This window comes from Bos taurus, chromosome 25 (assembly GCF_002263795.3).
Source record: "Bos taurus isolate L1 Dominette 01449 registration number 42190680 breed Hereford chromosome 25, ARS-UCD2.0, whole genome shotgun sequence".
Taxonomy (NCBI): domain Eukaryota; kingdom Metazoa; phylum Chordata; class Mammalia; order Artiodactyla; family Bovidae; genus Bos; species Bos taurus.
Window position 1 is genome coordinate 11,631,876 of NC_037352.1, and position 17,274 is coordinate 11,649,149.

General features: G+C 49.3%; 1 protein-coding gene across 3 annotated transcripts in view; it reads left to right on the top strand.

Moving 5' to 3' along the window:
• The first annotated feature begins 1,369 nt into the window (after positions 1 to 1,369).
• SHISA9 (shisa family member 9) overlaps positions 1,370 to 17,274 on the top strand; it is a 525,155-nt gene continuing 509,250 nt past the window's right edge. The window contains 2 exon segments of one of the 3 annotated variants that reach the window (NM_001145203.1): positions 1,370 to 2,114; positions 15,669 to 15,796. In NM_001145203.1, coding sequence (NP_001138675.2) covers positions 1,552 to 2,114; positions 15,669 to 15,796 — 691 coding nt within the window. In that variant the 5' untranslated portion in view covers positions 1,370 to 1,551. 3 annotated transcript variants of the gene reach the window in all.

Sequence of the window (17,274 nt, forward strand, 5' to 3'; positions counted from 1 at the left end):
GTCAAATTCAAGCCGAGGAGAGGAAGAAGTGGGAGAAATGGGAGAGGGCCGACGGCTGGCTGGAATCGGCTGATGTGAGCTAGGGCAGATTTGGAAACACTGACGACGGGAGACTTGGAGCCGAGGAAGCAAGGCCGGGTTCGGCAGCTCCGGTGAGGATATCCGGGGTGGTGGTGGTGGGAGTCGGTGGGGACAGGGGCCAGCCGGCTCCCGGAGAACGATGCGCGAGGGCTGCAGGTACCGGAGGGCGGCCGAGTCTGGGCGCCCAGGCCTTGCGCTGCACCAGATCTGGGCGCGCAGAGGCGGCGCCGCGGTGTGGCCCTCCTGTGGAGCGCGGGGAAGGCGGCCTCGGCGAAGAGGGACCAAGTAGCAGGTCCAGGGTCCTGGGAGAGCGTCCCAAGGAAAGACGTTCTGGGGCCAGGTCATCGCCTCACCTTCCCTGCGTTTCTTTGACTTTAGTTCATCCCGAGCCCCTCTCCCGGGGGTGCCTACGCCGGGCCCAGGCTCCCTCCCAGCTCTGCCTTGGTCCTCGCCTGGGCCCCGGGAGTCCACCCAGCCGGGGGTGGCGGGGGCGGGAGAGCCTCGGGTTGGAGGGCATGGCCCGGGAAAGGGCCAGGCAGCCCCCGGGCACCTGGGAGGGACAATCCTGATCAGATCGCGCCCCACTCCGTCTTGGAGTGGAAGCCACCTGGTCTGTCCCTCAACCCTTCGAGACACCTCTTTCCCCGGTGGGCCGACTCGAGACGCCGCTCCTGCGCACGCACCCGGGAAAAAGCCACAGGCGGAGCCGCCTCCGCGCCCCGAACAGGTCGGAGCCGCGGCTCCCGCCCAGTAAGGGCGCGGGAGGTCCCGCCGCCGTCCCCCACCTGCCGGGAAATCCGAGCTGTGCCTTCAGCCACTGCGGCTGCCGGAGCTCGCTCCGGTCCGCCCGCCAGCCCGGCTCGGCTCCGCACGCCCCCCGCCTGCCTCCCGCCCGCCCGCCCGCCGGAGTCACCTCTCCCGCGCCCCCGCCCCTCTCGAGCTCGCTCCCGCCCCCTCCCCCCCGCGCCTCCTCTGCCCGCCCTCCTCCCCCTCCCCCTTCCCTCCTGCCCTCCCTTCATTCCACAAGTGTCGCTTCGCTCTCTCCCGCGCACTTGGCGAGCTGGAGAGGTGAGCAGGGATCCTGCGAGCGGGCGCGGGGCGGCGAGTCCCGAGCCGCCGGCCGAGGGGAGGCGCGCACCGCCCGACTCGCCCTTGCTCTCCGGCCCCCGCCTCCCCCGGGAGCCAGCCGGACCTGCACCCCGCGCTGGCCCCCGTTCCTCCTCCCCCCGCCCGGCCCGGCGCGCTCCTCCCCGGCCGGCCCCTCGGCGCGCGGCGCGCTGGAGGCGAACGCGGGCTGAGCCGAGCGCAGTGGCCGCCGACCACCGAGCGCCCCGCGCCGCTCCCTGCATGTGCGGCCCGCGGCGGCTCGCAGCCCCCGGCAGCAGCCTCGGCAGCTTCGGCCGCGCCTCGAGAGGCGGCTGCAGCGGCTCCAGCGGCGGCCGAGTGGCCGAGCCCGGGCTGGGAGACACGATGCGCCGCGTCCTCCGGCTGCTCCTCGGCTGCTTCCTCACCGAGCTGTGCGCCCGCGTGTGCCGGGCGCAGGAGCGAGCGGGGCACGGGCAGCTGGCGCAGCTGGGCGGCGTGGTGGTGCTGACGGGGGGCAACCGCTCCGGGGCCGCCTCCGGAGAGGTCGGCGAGGGCGTGGGGGTCTCGGACGCGCCCCCGACCCGGGCGCCCACGCCGGACTTCTGCCGGGGCTACTTCGATGTCATGGGCCAGTGGGACCCGCCGTTCAACTGCAGCTCGGGCGACTTCATCTTTTGCTGCGGGACTTGTGGCTTCCGGTTCTGCTGCACGTTTAAGAAGCGGCGACTGAATCAGAGCACCTGTACCAACTACGACACTCCGCTCTGGCTCAACACCGGCAAGCCCCCCGCGCGCAAGGACGACCCCCTGCACGACCCCACCAAGGACAAGACCAACCTGATCGTTTACATCATCTGCGGGGTGGTGGCCGTCATGGTGCTCGTGGGCATCTTCACCAAGCTGGGGCTGGAGAAAGCGCACCGGCCCCAAAGGGAGCACATGTCCAGGTGGGCTGCCGCCCCCCGCCCCCCCCACTCCCCGGGCGCCGCTCTTTCCCCCCTTCCCTCCCCTCTCCACCTTCCCAGAGGCAATGGCGCTCCCTCTCCAGCCCGGCCTCTCCGCGGGGGAATGTCACCCGGGCAGCCAACTTGGGCTGGGAGTGCAGAGAGGGGACGGGGAGCTCAGCACAGGTGTGGACGTGAGAGTGTGTATGTGGATTAGGGGTGTCTTCCCCCGCCACCCCCGCTCTCTTGCCGCCCCCTCCCGCCGAGTATTGCAGCGGACTTGAGACACACAGCCTGGGAGCCAGTGCCTTTGGAATCTTGGGTTTTGGGGAGGTGGGGGTGGTCCAGCCTTCGGATTCCGCATACTATCCTTTAGGTAAACAGGGGCCGGCGAGCCCGAAAGGGAAGAGGGGTGTGTGTGAGCCCGCGCGCGCGTGTGTGCGGAGGGGGAGGGAGGGAGGCAAGGAGTGTGTGCCGCCTGCAACTCGTACGACTCGCGAAAATGTGGCGAGGGAGGTGGAGAGTGCGGGGAGGGCGAGAACAAAAGCTTTGCTCGGAGCGGCCGCCTCGCTTTCCGCCGAGCTGCCAGTTCCCTGGAATTGGGACCTCGGCCCCCCCCTCCCCCCCATCACCCCCTCGTCCCTCTCTCCAGACGCCTCCTCTCCCTGCCGGGGGCAGCGACCTCAGCCGTGGCGCTGCGCCCTTTGCGCGGGCTGGTGTGGCCTCCCAGGGCCGGAGCCCCCTCCCAGCGTGCCTTCACCCCCCCAGACACCCTGATTCGTCAACTTTCCCTTTTGCCTTATTCATTATGCAAGTCCCAGCACGAGCAAGTCGCAGCAGATGGGAGAAGGCATTTGGGGATTAATGGAGCTATTTGCCTTTTTTTTTTTTTTTTCCCCCGAGTGTCTAAATCGATTCGCACAACCCAGTAACTTTGGAGGCTGAAGACGCAGACTGGAGGATGCAACCCTCGGCCGGGGAGAGGCCAGGGGTTGGTGTGGGGTCCCGGCTGGGGTGAGGAGGGACGGGGGAGGGTGGTGAAGAGAGCGGGGTCGCCTGCACACAGCCGGATGACTGGGGAACAAGGTTTATTCTCTTCCCGTATACGCGCAACAGAGTCGCCATGTGTTCCCCCCCACCCCCAAACACACACACACACACACACACACACACACACACACCCCGCACCTCCGGCTGCCTGTGCGCGCGCGTGTGTCTGCACGCGCTCCGTGTGCCTGCCTAAAAAATCTCAACAAAGAGACCCACCAAAAATAGGCGAGGAACATCACCACCACATCACTAGTAATTATTTTCTATTTATATGCAGATTATCAGATGATTCCCCCCCACCCTTTCCCACCCCAAGGGAAGAATTTGGGGGAAGAAAGAGGTGAGAAGTTCCTCTCGGTTTGGGTTAGCAGGGAGGTGTGGATGGATGGTGGGATCAAGAGGCACAGAACCACCCCCACTCCAGGGGTTTCGAGAAAGCCTGACCTACCAAAAGAGTCAAGTGCGGGCCCCGCCCACCTCCTGCCACCCCAAGGTGCCCGATCGCCAACCCCACGGGCCGGTGGTTTCACGTCCCCCCGCTGTGCTCGCCAAGGGTCTGGTGTTGCGAGCGAGACTCGGAAGCAGGGTTGCGGCAGCGACTGTTGCCTCGGTAGAGAAATTCACCCAGGGATGGGTAGGGTGCCTGGCAGATTTCGACTTAACTCCTCTGCTGAAATCTCCTTGGAGCCTTTGCCTTGCCAACCAGGGCTTTGGGAGCTCTCCTCCTGGTTCGGCTGGGATGGGGGTGGAGAAGCAGGAGGAGGGAGGTGGGAAGCTGGGGAGGAGCACTAACCTCTGGGGAACTGGGGGAGAAACTTCCCGGTCCTGCCCCCTTGCAGCTCTGTTTACTCCAGCCCAGCAGGCTGCAGCCACATTCCTCTACAGGTACCGGGAAAGGTCTCCTTGGAGGTGGAATCTAGGGGGTATCCAGTCCTGGTGTTGCAGAGCCCCAACACAGGCTCTCCTTGCATACATTTTGAGAATTCCAGGCTGGAGTGAAGGTACATACTCTTGAAAAGAAAGACTGCTTGATTTTTACTGATGACCCCCAAGGTATAATTTTCAACCTTGGCTGACGTTTAGGGTGACCTGGAATGCTTTAAAAACAAAACAAAACAAAACACTGTTGCCAGGGGCCCCACCCTAGATGGTTCAAATCAGGATCTCTAGGGTGGGGTCTGCACATCTATACTTCTGTATATCTCTCCAGGCTTTATGGTGTTCAGTCAGTCACTGTCCCGGAAAAGGAAGTAACATTTGCTGAGCACAGTTCTGGGTGCCAGGCACTGTACTAGGGATGTGTGTGTGTCTGTGTGTGTGTATGTGTGTGTAAACATCATTTAGTTTGCCCAGTGATGAGACAGGTGCTAATTCTCTATTACATAGGAGCAAATTGTAGCTGAGGTTGGTAGCTTGCTCAAGGTCACACAGAAAACTGCGCATTCCTTACTCCCCTGGTGTCAGCTGTGTCTGGGGCAGATGTTTTCAGGTTGAGTGAGCATCAGAATTTGAGGAGCTTCCTAAAATGCACAGTCTTGCGCTTGATCCAGAGAGATTCTAAATCCATCTATCTGGGCCTCAGAAGTCTGCATTTTTACCACCTCCTTGAACGGCTTGTGTAAAGTGGTCCACACTTGACTTGGGAACATTTTCCCGGATACAGGGTGGATGGATTTATTCAGTGTGACTCTTACTGACATTCTGTTGCTGGTTCTCCCCATTTGTGTAGCCTTTGGGTGTGTTTCTATGGTGCTAGGGGCTGCCCCAAGTACTCACCAAGCGCATCCTGCTCTACTGATGCAGTTAATCATTTCATATCCCAGCCATGGCTCATTTGCTTTTGCCCGCATGGACCATAGGATGTTTGGCTGGGTCCAGCACGCCAAACTCCGCATCAGACAGACTGTACGGTGGCTTTCCGGTGAAATGAACGTGCTGGCTGCAGCCTCTTAATTTATTTTGTCTCGAGCTGCAGGGGTCGCTGGGGTGGGAAGTTTGTTCTTACCTCACCTGAGAGTACCTTCTCCTCAAAGACTTACAGCACGTGCTGCTCCCACGTCACACCGTTGACTGCTCCTAGTGCCCAGTGTGCTTGTGTTTGATAAGGTCAGTTTCCAGGCTCAGAGGCCTGGGCACATCGCCTGCTTCCTTCTGCGCTGATTAGGACTGAAAACGGGGAGAGACAGCAATTCCAGAGTATGCGCAGGCCTGGCCTGTGATGTGGAGAAAACTGTATAGGTGTTTCTACAGCAGATATAACCACAGCCACATTCAACCACTATTTATTGGAAGAAGTGACCACAAATGGTGGGTACCAAATGGTACCAAACCATGCAGACACATTTTATTTGGTCTGCAACATATTCCTATGTCTGTATTCTTATTTTTGGGCTTTCCAGGTGGCTCAGTGGGTAAAGAATTCGCCTGCAACGCAGCAGATGCAGGAGAGACGGGTATGATCCCTGGGTCTGGAAGATTCCCTGGAGGAGGGCATGGCAGCACACTCCAGGATTCTTGCCTGGAGAATCCCATGGATGGAGGAGTCTGGGGGGCTACAGTTCATAGGGTCGCAAAGAGTCAGACACGACTGAAGCGGTCGAGCCTGCACGCGTGAATTCTTAAGTTGTTCCCAATTTGTTATTGTGAACATTTTAAACATACAGAAAACTTGAAAGAAGAATAAACATAAACTCTAGTAGATCTTTCATCTAGAGCAGGGTTTCCTCCCCTTGACACTCTTGACATTTGGGGCTTGATTGTTCTCTGCTGTGGGAGGCCGTCCGGTGCATTGCTGGGTGTTTGGCAGCATCTCAGGACTCTGCCCCCTTAGGAGCAGGTGGCCCCCACACACTGCAGTCAGGACAATTAAAATGTCCTCAGACGTTGCCAAAAGTCATCCAGGAGCGGAGTCACTCCCAGTCAAAAACTGCTCATTTAGATTGAATACTTATTAGTATTTTGTCACGTTTGCTTTATGGCTCTCTCTCTCTCCCTCTTCCTTCTTTCCTTCCTTCCTTTTTTCCTTCCTCTCTCCTTCCCTCTCTTCTTCTCTTTTTCCTTTTTTTTTTGGCTGGAGCAGTTGAAAATAAGTTGCAGACATGACACTTCATCCCTAAATACTTTAGTGTGGATCTCCTAAGAACAAGGACATTTCTCCCACATAACACAGTTCCAGTATCCTGCCCCCAAAAAGGAACAAAATTTCCATAACATCATCAAATAGCCAATTGTATTACTGTTTTCCCAGTCATACACCAGAAATGTCTTCTAGAGATTGGGTTTTCAAACCAGGATTTCAGTCAAGGCTCACTGCGTTTGGCTGTGAAATCTCTTTAGTCTCTATGGTGTACGGTGTTTTAAAACCAACTTAGAACCAATGACCAACATTTAAAAAACTGGGAAGTTTCGCATAGAAATCTCGATTTTATGATTTCTCTTGAGAAGCTGATAGATTAGGTAACACTGGACCTGTATTTTCAAGTGGCATCTGTTCCCTTTAGGACCCTCTCAGGTTAATTTCACTTGCCCCCACCCCGTGCCCCGGTCCTCAGTTCAGTCAGTCATGTTCCCTGCAGTCCCTAGAGAGGTCGTTGGGCTGATCTGAAGAGAAATGGGTTCAAGTCAGATGGCTCCAGATTCAGTCCCAACTCAGCCACTTAATAGTGTGAACTTTTGGGAAATTTGCGGTTCATCTCTGATTCTCAGATTCCTATCTTTAGGGTCCCTATGTCATAGGTCTGTGTGAAGATTCACTGAGACTGGGCTTAGAAATCTCATAGAGCAGGACTGCCATAGGGTAACTGCTCAGTGACTATTACCCTTTATCATCATCCTTCTTATTGGAATTTTCTTCCCCTTATCTATGGAAGGAGGTGAAGTTGTAGTCTGGAACTCTGTGCCTAGTGCTTGCTCTGCTATGTCTATTTAGCTGCGTGACATTGGCCAAGTCTCATCACCTCTCTGGACTTGCATTGAATTTTAGCAGGATGGGTGGCAAGTTCAGTAAGTTCTCATTAGTTATCTATTTAATACATAGCAATGTATGTATGTCCATCCCAATCCATCCCACACCCCCTCATTGGCCTGGCTGATATTCAGGGACACTTGCTGGCTTTGCTATTTTACATAAGCTTATGTGTAAATTCTCATTTAATTTCATGTCCCACGGAGGTCAGCTTTATGACAATCTGCTTTTCACAGAGGCACAGATTGCTTTTCAAGAGGATGCAAAATCCCTTAGTGAGTGGAGGAGCTAGACTTCAGGCCCAGACAGTCTGAGGCTATGCCACGGGTCCTTGACCATCAGGCTGCACTGCCTTGAAGCACTGACATCCAGGACTTCAGTCTTTGCCGATCACAGAGAAGTGCTTGATGCCCTGCAAATAAGAGTGTCAGGGCTGGTTCAAGGAGCCCGAGTCAGATCAAGACTATGGATGTTTCCTGCATCTGCCCCTGGCAGGGCCAGCCCTCTTGGCAAAGGCATTAGTGAGGGCAGGAATGTGTGTTTGAAGCTCTTTACATTCGATGCCAGTAGGGAATGCATGTCATCATCTTGTCCACCTTCAAACAGTCAGAAATCCAAGTGGCAAATTACATAGCGCCATGTCCTGTGTGTTTTTCAAGCATGCTTCACAAACGCTCAAGTCTCTTGCAAAGAAATGGCATCAAGTGACAGACGTCTCTCCTGCTCTTGCCTTCTCTCTCTTATTGCAGCCTCCCCTCCATCTCCCGTTTCTTATACATTTATGGTTATCCTGTGGCTTCCACCAGCTGCCCAGGCTGGAGAAGCCCACGAATGCATATGCTGTTGGCCACAAAAAGTCTCTAAATTATTTTTTTGTTTTAATTTTTAATTGGAGGATAATTGCTTTACAATGTTGTATTGGTTTCTTCCATTCATCAACACGGATCAGCCATAGGTATACCTACGTCCTCTCCCTCTTGAACCTCCCTCCCACCCCTCACCGCATCCCAGCTCTGTAGGTTGTCATGGAGCACCGGCCTGAGCTTCCTGCATCATATAGCAAATTCCCACTGGCTATCTAAATTATTTTTCCTTGCAGAATATGTTTTGCTTCTCTTTGGGCACTGAGACCTTGCATTTTAAAAACCAACTTTATTGGAGTCTAATTTGCAGCATACAGTGTACACATATTATGTGTAGTTTGATGAATTTGGACACATGGCTACACCCATATAACCACTACCCCAGAAAGTAGCCTCATGTGCATTGCCCTTAGATCCTGGAAAAATAAATGATGCTTCTGGTACAAGAGGAAAATCTCAGGAATCCCATTCAAGTGTTTAAAAGTCAGAAAACTGTTCAGACCTTGGAACCCCTGGAGGCTTCTAAGCAAGATATTGCAACTATAAGCTCTACTTGGCGATGTTGGGGTCTTTTATTTATTCACTGTAATTGGAAAGAAAAGGGATGCAGGCTTTTCTTTTCATTCCTCAGATATGCCGTGCTCATTGCTGCCTTGGAGTTGTTGTGTTGGTTTGCCTCAGATTCTCTGGCTGGCCCTTTCTCAGCATTCAGGTCTCAGCTCAGTGTCACCTTGTCTGAGAAGCTGTCCTTGATCCCCTAGGATTATTTACCAATGCTCCCCCACCCCCTCCAGCCCATCACTCAATGTGATTTGCTTCATTTCACATTACAGTCTAAAATGAACTTACTAATGTACTGGTTTACTAGTTTATCATCTGCCTCCTTCCATTATTGTTCACAGTAAGGAATGCAGCCTTTCCCCACCTGTCACTTGAGTCCTGGTATAGTACCTGGCACATAGGAGTTCTGATGCCTGACATCCTGGTTTACATGACATAAGGCACCTCCTCATTCCATCATTTATTTGCTCATGGATGTAGTCATTCCGTAGGTGTTTATTGGGAGAAGGCAATGGCACCCCATTTCAGTACTCTTGCCTGGAAAATCCCATGGACGGAGGAGCCTGGTAGGCTGCAGTCCATGGGGTCACTAGGAGTCGGACACGACTGAGCGCCTTCACTTTCACTTTTCACTTTCATGCATTGGAGAAGGAAATGGCAACCCACTCCAGTGTTCTTGCCTGGAGAATCCCAGGGATGGGGGAGCCTGGTGGGCTGCTGTCTCTGGGGTGGCATAGAGTTGGACACGACTGGAGCGACTTAGCAGCAGCAGCAGCAGCAGCAGGTGTTTATGGAGTACCTATAGTAGATCCAGCATTGGACTGAGAGCTGTGAGACTGCAAGGATTAGTGCAGGCACAGAGCTCACGGTCCATGGCAGGAGATGGGCGATGTACAGGTGAATGTACAAGTGAATAGACACTAAGCTGAACCTTAAGCAACTGCCAGTATTCCATCATCTTCAACCTCAAAAATGGCAGTCTTTCAGCTGTTTGGAACTGGGTTAAGGGATATCGAGGAAAAGTGTAGTTTCTTCAATAAGGTGCCTTTATTAAGTCAGGGTTCTCCAGAGGAACAGAATCTTTAGGAGATCTGGCTAACTATCTACTTATCTAGAGATTATGCAGACTTGCCACACATGATAATGGAGGCTGGTACATACAAAATCTGCAGAGTCAAGGTCCAAGTGTTTTTTTTTTTTTCCTTCTTTTTTCACTTTTTGTCCGTGCCTCAAAGCATGTGGGATCTTAGTTCCTTGACCTGGAATCAAACCCATGCTCCCTGCAATGGAAGCATGGAGTCTTAGTCACTAGACCACCAGGGAAGTCCTAAGGTCCCAGTTTGAATCTGAAAGCCTATAAGTCACTGTAGAACCATGAGGACCTGATGTCGCAATCTGAAGGCCATCAGACAGGAAAATTCTCTTTCTTGGGGGAGGATGGGCCTTTGTTCTATTCCAGTCTTCAACTGATTGGATGAGGCTCACCCATGCTGTGGAGGACAATCTGCTTTCCTCAGTCTATCAATATAAATGTTAATTTCATCTAAAAACACCCACTCAGAGGCATCCAGAATAATGTTTGACCAAATCTTTGGTCACGCCGTGGCACCCAGTCAAATCAACACATAAAATTTACCATCACAATACCGTTAGGATCTTGCTCTTCTGAGTGTGGACCAGCAGTATCTCCAATCACAGTACCGTTAGGATCTTGCTCTTCTGAGTGTGGACCAGCAGTATCCCCATCACCTGGCCCCAAATCTCAGGGCCTGTTGCAGACATCTTGAATCAGAATCTGCATCCTAACAAAACCCCCTAGATAATCCATGTGCACATTCAAGTTTGAGAAGCACTCAGAATGTGTGCTACACATAAATACCAATTCCTTGGGCATTAGTTTGGTTTGTAGTACATAGTTGGTTCTTTCCACTGTCTAATTCAATAAATTAAAAAAAAAAAAAACACATCCCTATTTGTAACATGTTTTTTAGTATACACTGCAATATATGGGCTTCCCTGATGGCTCAGATGGTAAAGAATCTGACTCCAATGCAGGAGACCCAGGTTCGATCTCCAGGTTGGGAAGATCCCCTGGAGAGGGAAATGGCAACCCACTCCAGTATTCTTGCCTGGAGAACTTCATGGACAGAGGAGCCTGGCAGGCCACAGTTCATAGGGTCCCAAAGAGTTGGACATGACTGAGTGACTAACATACATAATATATGCACATATGTTTATTATTTTTAAAATTTTTATTGGAAGATAGTTGACTTACAATGTTGTATTAATTTCTGCAGTAAAGTGACTCAATTATATATATTCTTTTTCATATTGATTTTCATTATGGCTTACCACTCACCCCACTCCAGTACTCTTTTGCCTGGAAAATCCCATGGATGGAGGAGCCTGGCAGGCTTCAGTCCATGGGATTGCTAAGAGTCAGACATGGCTGAGGGACTTCACTTTCACTTTTCACTTTCATGCACTGGAGAAGGAAATGGCACCCCACTCCAGTACTCTTGCCTGGAAAATCCCATGATCGGAGAAGCCTGGTAGGCTGTAGTCCATGGGGTCACGAAGAGTTGGACCCGACTGAGCGACTTCACTTTCACTTTTTACTTTCATTGGAGAAGGAAATGGCAATCCACTCCAGTGTTCTTGCCTGGAGAATCCCAGGGACGGCAGAGCCTGGTGGGCTGCCGTCTATGGGGTCGCACAGAGTCGGACACGACTGAAGCGACTTAGCAGCAGCAGCAGCATGGCTTATCACAGGATATTGAATATAGTTTCCTGTGCTGTAGTTGTTGTTCAGTCGCTAAGTCATATCTGGTTCTTTGTGACCCCATGAACTGCAGCATGCCAGGCTTCCCTGTCCTTCACTATCTCCTGGAGTTTGCTCAGACTCATGTCCATTGAGTCAGTGATGCCATCCAACAATCTCATCCTCTGCTGCCCCTTCTCATCTTGCCTTCAGTCTTTCCCAGGTCTTTTCCAATAAGTCAGTTACTCACATCAGGTGACCAGAATATTGGAGCTTCAGCTTCAGCATCAGTCCTTCCAATGAATATTTAGGGTTGATTTCCTTTAGGATTGACGGGTTTGATCCCCTTGCAGTCCAAGGGATTCTCAAGAGTCTTCTCTAGCACCACAATTCAAAAGCATCAATTCTTTGGCACTCGCCTTCTTTATGGTCCATCTCACATCCATACGTGATTACTGGACAGTCCATAGTTTTGACTACATGGATCTTTGTCAGCAAAGTGGTATCTCTGCTTTTTAATACCCTGTCTAGGTTTGTTATACCTTTTCTTCCAAGGAGCAAGCATCTTTGAATTTCGTGACTGCAGTCACTGTCGTGGTGATTTTAGAGCCCAAGAAAATAAAGTATATCACTGTTTCCACATCTATTTGCCATGAAGTGATGGGACTGGATGCCATGATCTTCATTTTTTGAATGTTGTCCTATATAATAGGACCTTGTTGTTTAGATAGACTCTAAAGCATACATAAGAGCAGGTATATTAAGCAGAACTGAAGGTGAAACAAATATTTACAATTTGTTGCCAATGGTGATGACTTTGTGTAATAACACACTAGTGTGTGTTGAGGATGAAGCTCATCATTCATACATAGATCCATATTTTGAATATTCTTTATGAGAGTTTGAATCATTTTTGGCTGATTTCATTTTGATCTGAATAGGCCATCGTTTTTTTTTTTTTTTTTTTTTTAACTTTGTGAGAAGCTGTTGAAGAGGAGAGGGTCCAGTCTATCATTTTCCTGTCCTTGTTTAATCAGTATTGTCTCCAGGCTGTGGTTTTGTTATGAGGGAACATTCTTAAGCCCCATGTCCACCTAGTGATGGCTAGCTTAGTATAACTAGATTCTTTGCTTGCACATCCCTTTGGGGGTGTATATAACTACAGCACAGCTGATGCATCCTAAAGATGATGCCACTGCCAAGGTTGGCACCTTGGTCCAAGGTTCTTGCTTCTCACCATCTGACATGGGTGTTCCAAGTGAGGGCTCCAGCCTCAGTTCACACATTTATTTCTTATTTTTAATGACTAAAGACCATACACAGAAGTTGTCATATTTCCTTCCCCCCACTGCCAAACTATATTAGGCATTCCCTGAGTGAGTGGACCACACCTTGAAGACACCTTGTCCAGGATACAGAAGCCTAAGAATCCCCGTCCTCATGCCTACTCTGTGAAGGGCTACCCTGGGGAAAAGTATCCTTGACTTTCTGGTGAATTTCATGAATTTTGGCACTCAGCAGGAGCCAGGGAATCTGCCGATGGCAGTGCTGACCGAATTCACGGGTAGCCACCCTGATCATTTACTTTGCTATCCTCTTGAAAGTTCAAATATTTTGCAATTTTGGAGAGAAATCTTGAGAGACTGTGCTGAGAACTCTGGTCTCTTTTTTCTTTTTAACTCGATAGTGTCTCAGTCTGCCTTTATTTATTTTTATTTGCATATTTCATTATTTTGGCTGCAGTGGGTCTTCGTTGTGGTGTGTGGGCCCTTCGTTGTAGACTGTGGGTTCACTAGCTGTGGTGCCGGCTTAGTTGCCCCTCAGCATGCAAGATTTTAGTTTCCTGACCTCGGATCAAGCCCTGTATTGGAAGGCAGATTCACTGGATGGCCAGAGAAACCCAAACTATGGCTTCTTGTTCAGGAAAAATGCACAAATAAAATTTCTGTTCAATTCTAGAGGAGTTCAGAGATCCTCTGAAGTTCAATAAAGAACCTATGTATTTATTTATTTTTATTTTAACATATGTCTTTAAAAATTTTTTTTTAAACTGGAGGATAATTGCTTTACAGTGTGTTGGTTTCTACCATTCATCAACATGAATCAGCATGTGGCACCTTCTCATTAGCTATTGTTTTACATATGGTAACGTATATATCGGAGAAGGCACTGGCACCCCACTCCAGTACTCTTGCCTGGAAAATCCCATGGACAGAGGAGCCTCGTAGGCTGCAGTCCATGGGGTCGCTAAGAGTTGGGCATGACTGAGCGACTTCACTTTCACTTTTCACTTTCATGGATTGGAGAAGGAAATGGCAACCCACTCCAGTGTTCTTGCCTGGAGAATCCATATATCTCAATATTGCTTCTCAGTTCATCCCACCCTCTCCTGCCCTCATGGTGTCCGTAAGTCTGTTCTCTATGTCTGGGTCTCTGTTCCTGTCCTGCAAATAGGAAAGAACATGTTTAGAAGTGAAAAAAAGGCAAATTAGATTTGAGAGACATCTGTCTTGTGTTTCAAACATTTCTTTCCTGCAGTCCTTTTCAAGTTTCAGGTTCTGCTTACTGTGCAGGGTCGGGAGGAGCTTAAACAATTATTTCAAAGACATTCAGGTTTGTATCTTAGTCCCGCCACTGATTAGCTGGGTTAACTTGGGCGTGTGTGCGTGCATGCTAAGTTGCTTCAGTCGTGTCCGGCTCTTTGCTACCTGATGGACTGTAGCCCGACAGGGCAGTCTTTTAAAAAATATTTATTTATTTATTTGGTTGTGCCAGGTCTTAGCTGCAGCATGTGGGATCTAGTTTCCTGACCAGGGATCAAACCCAGGCCCCCTGAATTGGGAGCTTGGAATGTTAGCCACTGGACTACCAGGGAAGTCCTGTTGGGCAGTCTTTTTGTTCTGGAGAATGGGTATAGTAATCTACGCCTTGTAATGCTCTCCCACTTGTTGGCTGCAGTTCAGCTTTGTTAGCCTTCTTGTTCCTCTGATCTGAACTCTTCTATGCCTCAGGGTCTTTGCACTTGCTGACCCCTCTGCCTGGAATGTTCTTTTATCCTCTTCATGGCAGTAACGCCTCACTGTTCAGGGCTCAGCTGAGATGCCTTCTCAGGAAGGCTTTTACTGATCAACCAATCTGTCAGGTTATTTTGGATTTTCTTTTTTAAAAGTATACAATGCAGTGGTTTGTAGTATATTGAGAAAGTTGAGCAACCATCACCACTGTCTAATTCTAGAACATTTTCATCACCCTAAAAAGAAACCCCTCCCTCATTAGCAGTGATTTCCCATTTCCCCTCCCACACCCCTGGCCCCTGGCAACCACTACTCTGCTGTCCATATGGATTTTCCCATTCTGAACATTTCAAGTAAATGGAATCAGTTCACCTCTCTGAGTCTCTGTTGACTCATCAGCAAAGAAGGAGTAATAACCCTCATGATGTGTTTATGTGCTGCCTAATTGAATTAAGGCATGTCACGTGACTAGAACAGTGCCTGGCTTATGGGAAGTACTCAGTAAATGTTACTTATTGTTACTAATACTGGGCCGTAACTGTACCTGAAGTGTTGGTATCTAGGGTTAGCAAGAGTACTGTGCTGTGCTCAGTTGTGTCCAACTCTTTGTGACCCCATGGACTGTAGCCCACCAGGCTCCTCTTGTCCATGGGATTTCCCAGGCAAGGATACTGGAGCAGGTTGTCATTTTTCTTCTCCAGGGGATCTTCTTGACCCAGGGATCAAACCCATGTCTCTTACATCTTCTGCATTGGCAAACATATTCTTTACCAGTAGCGCCACCTGGGAATAAGCATTTTTTTATTATTAGGATTAGTTATAAAGGGTGATTAAACTTGTTGGGTGCAGACATATTACATATATTCATCATTTAATCCTCTCAATAACTCTATAAAGTGGGTAACGCTGCCATTACATCAGTAACATGAGAGGTATATGAATTCTTCTGCATGAGATCCTTATGTAATCTCTAATTGCAGGGATCTTCTTTACGTATGTCTTTTTCCCCTCCACCCTAAGTAGAATGGCAGCTACATGGAGAAAGGGGTCTTGTCTTTTGTTCATAAGCCCAAAGCCCTGGTAGCTCAGATGGTAAAGAATCCTCCGCCTGCAATGTGGGAGACCTGGGTTTGATCCCTGGGTTGGGAAGATCCCCTGGAGGAGGGAACAGCAGCCCACTCCAGTATTCTTGCCTGGAGAATTCCATGGATAGAGGAGCCTGGTGGGCTACAGTTCATGGGGTCACAAGGAGTCGGACATGACTGAGCCACTTTCAATTTTTAAGAATAAGTAGGTGCTAGTCATTGTTTTGAATGAATCAATTTAAACTTTCTCTCCTTTCAGGGCCCTTGCAGACGTCATGAGGCCACAGGGCCACTGCAACACTGACCACATGGAGAGAGATCTCAACATTGTGGTCCACGTCCAGCATTATGAGAACATGGATACCAGAACCCCCATAAATAATCTTCGTAAGTATAGCTCTGCCATCCAGTTCCAGTCCCACGGGGTGACCTAAGCGGTGGTCACACCTCCAGATTTCATGGTGTGTGTTTGGGTTTATGAGGAGCTTCTCTTTGTTGACTAAGAAGTTTTATTTTATCTCTTCTGGATCTAACTGTGGGTGGCATCCTCAGATTTCACTTTGTTTCTCCATTAAAGAGTCATCCACGTGGTGGATTTCTCATGGTTGGTTCTTCTGTTAACAGGCCACTTTGGAGGTTCATCTTGGTCATATGTTAACTAATAGCCCTTTTGGCTGGTCATCATGGTAGGTACTTAGCTAACCAAAGGATTACTTGGTTGGTTCATCCTATATAGTAAATCTGTTAGCCGATAACCTGTTTTGTTGGTTCATCTTGATTGGGTAATCTGTTAATCAATGGTTCATTTGCTTATCTGGCTGCCTCTTGAGGTAGACCAGTTGTCACTTTTAGGTTTTATATGGCTTTCAGTTAATAGATACTGGTTCAAAGAATTAGATTTATTTTTCATGAAATCAGAATTTCATAAACATAATCCACAAACTCTGTGTGTGTGTGTGTGTGTGTGTGTGTGTGTGTGTGTGTATACCTGTGCATGTATGTGGGGGGTTTTGAGTTGGGGTTGTGTTAGTTTGGGTGTGTACCTATGATTAAAAAGAAGCAAATTGTTCTGTTGTTCTCCAAGGGGGAAAAAGTTGCATTTGCTATTGTGTTTCAATAGGTATTCTTTAGCTGACAGCGCATACCTGGGAATCTTAGCGTGGTCCCAAAGATTTTCTTTCCTTTCAAAGGTCAGTATATACAATATGGAGCTGATGTACTGACTATTGGGAGTGGGGAAAAATAAGATTGTTTTGTTTTTGACAGTAGTGTACTATCATGGTTATTCCTAGCAATTATGTTTTCAAGTAAGCCCCACATTAAAGTAATGTTGTAGGGCTTTGTTTAAAATAATAAAAGCCAGAAAATTTAAAGGATGCATTTAGTTGTAGCTGGAGGTTTTTTAAAAACAGAAACAGTTCTGGCATTTTTGCACGTTTTTCTAGTCTGGGTCACCTTTGCTAAAGTTCCACCAGAAACAGCATTGGTGTTTTACTTGCTGAATCATAGTTTTGCACTGTTTGGTTACAAATTTTCATGCTCAATGGGTAGAGGAATAAGTCTGTGGAATTTGACATTGGTGATGCAAATTATCTGCCTCTACATGGTGATAATTGTTCATGGCCTTGGAAATGTTGCAGCATGTTTGCAAAGTTAATGTGTACGTGGTTTGAAATGGGTTACTAAGTAGAAAGTCTTAAGTTCCATTCTATTAAATAACTTGACATTATTTATTTATGAACTGGATCATAAAAATGATAAGAGAAATAGCCACATGTTAGAGCAAAATACACCAGTCATTGGAAGTTTTATGACCAAATCTCAAAGCCCCAAAAGGCATGGTGAATTGCACCACCTCTGATATA